The sequence below is a fragment of the Mastomys coucha genome, unplaced genomic scaffold, assembly GCF_008632895.1.
Source record: "Mastomys coucha isolate ucsf_1 unplaced genomic scaffold, UCSF_Mcou_1 pScaffold5, whole genome shotgun sequence".
Classification (NCBI taxonomy): Eukaryota; Metazoa; Chordata; class Mammalia; order Rodentia; family Muridae; genus Mastomys; species Mastomys coucha.
In genome coordinates, this window is record NW_022196911.1 from 65759603 (window position 1) to 65765738 (window position 6136).

The 6136-nt window shown below is 43.5% G+C and overlaps 1 protein-coding gene across 1 annotated transcript in view; it reads right to left on the bottom strand.

Annotated features, from left to right (window-relative positions):
- LOC116078685 (ran guanine nucleotide release factor-like) overlaps positions 1-832 on the bottom strand; it is a 1461-nt gene extending 629 nt beyond the window's left edge. Inside the window, exon 1 of the mRNA XM_031354032.1 lies at positions 789-832. Within this exon, the coding sequence (XP_031209892.1) occupies positions 789-832 (44 nt within the window). The remainder of the gene's footprint in view (positions 1-788) is intronic.
- Between the last annotated feature and the right edge of the window lie 5304 nt (positions 833-6136).

Here is a 6136-nt window from a genome sequence, read left to right on the forward strand (position 1 = left end):
AAGAAACCTACATGAGCCTTTGAGGCATCATTTCCCCTGGTGTTCCCGGAGCCGCCACTACCTCCTCCAATAATTTCTTAATATACTATCCTATTCACATTAAAATTCCTTCAGTTATTTAAATAGACCTTTAAAGTTGGTTTGTTCTGATGAAGAAATAATGAGAGCTGGGTATGATGGCAGATGCCTATTATCCCAACATCTGGAAAACTGAGGCAGGAGGATCTCCACAAATTCTAGCCTGAAGTACATAGTGGGATCTCACTAAAAGAATGACAGGGAGGACCTGGAGAGACGGCTCAGGGGTTAAGAGAATTTGTTCCTCTTGCAGAGGACCCAGGTTCCATTCCCAGCACCTGCGTGGTGGCTCACAACCATCTGTAACTCCAGTACAAGGAGATTTGATGTCCTCTTCCGACCTTCCTGGACACCAGGCACACATGTGTACATAGACCTGTATGCAAAGAGAGCATGTACATAGATAAAAATGAATAAATATAATTTTTAAACATTCCTGCCCAGCGGTGGTGGCGCATACCTTTAGTTCCAGCACTTGGGAGGCAGAGGCAGAACTCAGATTTCTGAGTTCAAAGCCAGTCTGGTCTACAGAGTGAGTTCCAGGACAGCCAAGGCGACACAGAGAAACCCTGTCTTGTAAAAACCAAAAAAAAAAAAAAACAAACATTCCTTAAAAGGAGAGGACTGGGACAGGGCACCTTTGGTCATGTCTTTTCAAATCTTTCTCAGTCTATAGCAGCTCTCTTATCTCTCATTCTCACAGCACTTACTCAATGACAACCTGAGTCAATCTGTCCCCTGGAAAGTTCCTCATTTGGGCTGATTACTTCCTCAGGGTGTTTTTTGTCCTTTATTCATGAATTTCATTTCCATAAACAGGTCATTAGATCTAGCCGATTGACAGCGCGTTTTCCCATCGCTCTTGCCAACCTCTACTAGCTCTTCCGTCCCCTCGAGCCAGACACCTCTAAATAACAATATGCATTCTGTCATTATGGAATTTCCCATTTTGTTGCTCAATGGCTATTTCACTTCCTTAGGGAGGGAGGCGTTTCCTGAGTCATCCATGATAGCTAGACAGACCCGCCTCCTAAGCCCTGCAGTACCTTTTATTTCCCTTTACCCACACTTGTGATTCCTAGTCTAGTTACACACCCACCAAGGATGGGTGCTACTTCGCTGTCTCTAAACGTCTGGCAGGGCGCGGGGCTGGGAATGTATTATACTGCTTACCTAACTCCGCCCACACACCCACGCTTTCCACCCTCCCCTCACCCCCACCCACTCCCCCGCCCACCACCATAGCTTCTCTCCTTGTTTCAGTCTCTATGGCCAGAGAGGAGAAGCCTAGTTTCCTGGTAGACTGAAGAGAAAAAGTTTCAGTGCTCTGTCCCCAGTCAAAGATAAGCTCCCGGCCAAAAAACCAAATAAACAAACAAAGCACGGAAGGATATGTTATCTGCAAGCCATGGGATTGCTAAAGACTTCTTTATTCATTTTCACTTTGTTCTGATGATCTGTTTGCTTTTCTCCTATGGACACGGTCTTTTTGTAATAAAAAGTTCCATAGCCAGGCAGTAGTGACACACACCTTTAATTGAAGCCCTAGGGAGGCAGAGGTAGGTGGACCTGGAGCTGGAGGCTAGCCTGGTTTATAGAGTGAGTTCCAGGACAAGCCAGGGCTTTATAGAGAAAACTCTGTCTTCAAAACCAAGTTTCATAAGCAAACTGCTCCTTTATGGATTCACTTCCCCCTAAGCAGGGTTTCATGCCTGTTATAGCATAAACTGAGAAGGCTGAAGACAGAGAACCTCAAGTTGGAAGTTGGAGGCCAAGTCTTGAAAAAGAAGAAGAAAAAAAAAAAAGGAAGGAAAAGAATGAACAAAACCAAACCAGGAAGCGATTTTTTCACAATGAGTAAATTATGCCAACTTCAAGTTAAGAGTGTCCATACGTCTATGTTGGAACAGGGCCATAAGCATCACTTTTTGCAGGCCTTGATTTGGATGTGAAGTGAGGGAAGGGAGCTAAAACTCTCAGCTTCCAGACTTTGGAAGGGATGAGGGGGCCAGAGTTCTGATGTACTCAACGAATTCCTTGATGGATTCTTATGATTGAATTATTGCCAGATAGTGAGAAATAGAAACAGAGCCTTATTGGAGAAAGCAGGTCCTTGGGGATGTGTCTGTAGGGCACCATGTTGTCCCAGGCCCCTCTCTGTCTTTTCTGCTTCCTGATTGCTTTAAGGTAAGCAGCCGGGCTCCACAGGTGCTCTCTGCCAGGATGATCTGCCTCATTTCGGGCCCAAAAGCAACGGAGATGCAGGTCTTAGACAGGAAACCTGTGAGACTGTAAGCCCCAAACAACGACAAATCCTTTCTCCCTTAGTTGTTTACTCGGGTATTTTGTGATGTCAATGAAAAGTCTAACATTGTTTACAATAAGAACCTCGTGACTACAAAAGCTGAAATATTAACTGGCCTTTTGCAGAGAAGGTGGGCCGGCCTATTCTAGGGTGGGATTTTGAAAGTGTGGTACCACAAACCACCCCAGCTGGGTATGGGAGTCCCTGGGATATGGGTTCTCAAAGCCAGGTGGGTAAGGTGACAAACAGAAACAAACACAGGGGCAGTTTGTATCTGAGTGTATTTTACAGCTCTCAAGCAGGGATTTTATACATTAAAATCCAAACATTACAACTCTTAGAAATTGTTTCCAGTGCAATAATCACAAATATCAACAAAAATCATTTGGCACAATAAAGCACAAAAATATCTCTTAGAAACTGTATCCAATGAAACAATCACAAACAGAACAGGTAACATTATTATTTTTTTTTTAATTTCCTTAGGATTAAGGAGAGGACAACAGGCTTGCTGGTGTTGTGCCTCTCTCTCTCTCTCTCTCTCTCTCTCTCTCTCTCAACACATTTATTTAGTTAATATACATGAGTACACTGTTGCTGTCTTCAGACACACCAGAAGAGGGCGTCAAATCCCATTACAGATGGCTGTGAGCCACCATGTGGTTGTGGGACTTGAACTCAGGACCTCTGGAAGAGCAGCCAGTGCTCTTAACCACTGAGCCATCTCTCCAGCCCAACAACACTATTAATATAAGTCAAAATATAACAATTCTAAAAGGATGTATTCAGTGGGGGCAGTTGTCCAAGGCTAGTGGCATATTTCCAGGAGCAGGTTAATAAATCTGTATGGTCAGTGCACTTAATGGCTGAGCTAACACTCCAGCCCCCATATGGTCAGTTACCATTTAACATCTAATGCCTGATTTTTTTTTTTATAAATCTTCAATTGCATAAATTTAAACTTAATTTTAATTCCTTTTTTTTTTTTTTTTTTTTTTTTTGGTTTTTTTCAAGACAGGATTTCTCTGTATAACCCTGGCTGACCTGGAACTCACTCTGTAGACCAGGCTGGCTTTGAGCTCAGAAATCCGCCTGCCTCTGCCTCCTAAGTGCTGGGATTAAAGGTGTGCACCACCACTGCCCGGCCATTGTTATTCTTTCTAATTAAGGCTTTCTTTACCATATACCAAAACCCACCTCCAATGACACACATGTAGCCATATGAAATTTTATTGTTGGGAAAGTTTGTATCTATTATAATAGTTTTATAAATGATTTTAAAAGTATAGCGCTGGTTTCCCTGGGGATAAGGCCATGTTAGTGACCCCATCTAAAGGGATGGTTTCTTACCCGTTATTCTTGCTTAAGATCTTGGCCTAGTCTACCAGGAACAGGTAAGTAAGAAAAGAAATAAGAGAAAACAAAACAGATAAAATTGCCATGAGAACTATGGCTCAATATTTTTTCTCCGGCGAAGAGTTCCACAGCCAGTTGCGGGAGGCCTCCCCCTTTGAGGTCAGCCACCTCAGTCTGTGGAACTGTCACACACTGGAGGTGGTGTGGCAGTGTGGGTTTACAATATTTTGTATGAGAATCAGAAATCCAATTAATAGGTCTCAAAACACACCCTCAGTGGGCATGGTAGCACATACGATAATCCTCACACCTGGGAGGTTGGAAGATCTGGTCACACTTAGGTGCACAGAACTTGAGGCTAGCTTGAGCAATACGACACTTTGGGTTTTAATATATATATTTGTTGTTTGTTTGTTGAGACAGGGTTTCTCTGTGTAGCCCTGGCTGTCCTTGACTCTGTAGACTCACTCTGTAGACCAGGCTGGCCTCAAAGTCTCAGAGATCTGCCTGCCTCTACTTCCCAAATGCTGGGATTAAAAGTGCATACCAATATCATCAACTGAGACTTTAAAAAAAAAAAAAAAAAAAAAAAAAAAAAAAAAAAGAAATAGAATCTAATGAAATAGAATAAAATTAAGTATTAATATGTATTATATATTAGTACTAGTAAAAAATATTATTCTGGTTCACCTGCATACACAACACATACTCCTACCTATGTATATGTGCTGCGTTGTGATATAAAATGTATCTCTTAGTATAGGCCATGGCCTGGACAGAGCTGACAAGGAAATCACAGCACTGTGTGACGGGTGTGAGAATGATGGAACCACACTCTCTGAGAACTAGAGGAGGCACCGAGACAACTTCTGGATGATCAGGCAAGGCCTCCAGGAGGAACTGACCCCGTAAGCAGGGACCTGAGGATTCCAGGGAAAGAGGAGAACCATGACAGCTGTAACAGCATGTGCAAAGGCCCTGGAGCCGAAGGGAAAGGAGGCAAAGCACTGAGGACACAGGACAAGAAGTCAAATCTGATTGGAGTTTCAAATCAGGCTCAGCCCCCACACCCCATCCTGCCCTGCCCTTACCCTCCTTGCCTTCTTTCCCTTTCTCTCAGAGTCTCAGCTCTGGAACCCCAGGCTGGCCTTGAACCATGGGTCCCCCTGCAGATTTCAGGTACGTCTCACCACGTCAGGCTATCTACCATACCACATGCCTTGGGTTTTTTTCTTTAGATATTTATCATTTTTTTATTATTTCATTCATTTGCTCATTTACCAAATGCATGCTAAAACTTACCAGAACTGTTAAAAAAAAAAATAACATCCATGAAAAAGGAGACCATATTTGGAAAATAAAATTTGATTATATTTATTTACATGTGTATGTGCATGTGTGTACTTGAATCACAATGCACAGGTGAAAGTCAGAAGTGCAGAGCTGTTATCTCCTCCCACCCTGTGGGTCTCGGGGATCAAATTCAGGCTGCCAAGCTTGTTGGCAAGTGGCTTTACCTGCTGAGCCTTCTCACTGGCCCAAAGGACACCATCTTGTTTATAGCCACTCCCTAGCAAGGCCCCTAGGATATCACAGCCAATGAGCAATTACTACAGGAATATTTTTTTCTGGTTTTTCGAGACAGGGTTTCTCTGTGTAGCCCTGGCTGTCCTGGAACTCACTCTGTAGACCAGGCTGACCTCGAACTCAGAAATCTGCCTGCCTCTGCTTCCCAAGTGCTGGGATTAAAGGCATGTGCCACCACTACCCGGCTATTTTATTTATTTTATGTATATGAGTACACTGTAGCTGTACAGATGGTTATGAGCCATTATGTGGTTGCTGGGAATTGAACTCAGGACCTCTGCTCCAGCCCAAAGATTTATTTATTATTATATGTAAGTATGCTGTATCTGTCTTCAGACACACCAGAAGAGGGGGTCAGATCTCATTACAGATGGTTGTGAACCACCATGTGTTTGCTGGGATTTGAACTCAGGACCTCCGAAAGAGCAGTCAATGCCATTTCTCCAGCCCACTATACAGGAATTTTAGAAGGCTATTCCTGTTCTATTGGAGTAGAGAGGAGACCATGGGTTGGAGATGCCACTCATTTGGTAGTGTGTTTGCTTAGCATGTACAAAGATTTGAGATGGTTCCTCAGCGCCACATACCACTGTGGCTGGTGGTACATACCTGTAAACCTAGCACTTGGGAGGTGGAAGCAGGAGATCAGAAATTCAAGGTCAACTTCTCTGACATAGTGAGGTCAGCCAGGGATATGTGAGACTGTGTCTCAGAAAAAGAAAAGAAAGACACTAATAGATTATAAGCCGGGCAGTGGTGGTGCATGCCTTTAATCCCAGCACTTGGGAGGCAGAGGCAGGTGGATTTCTG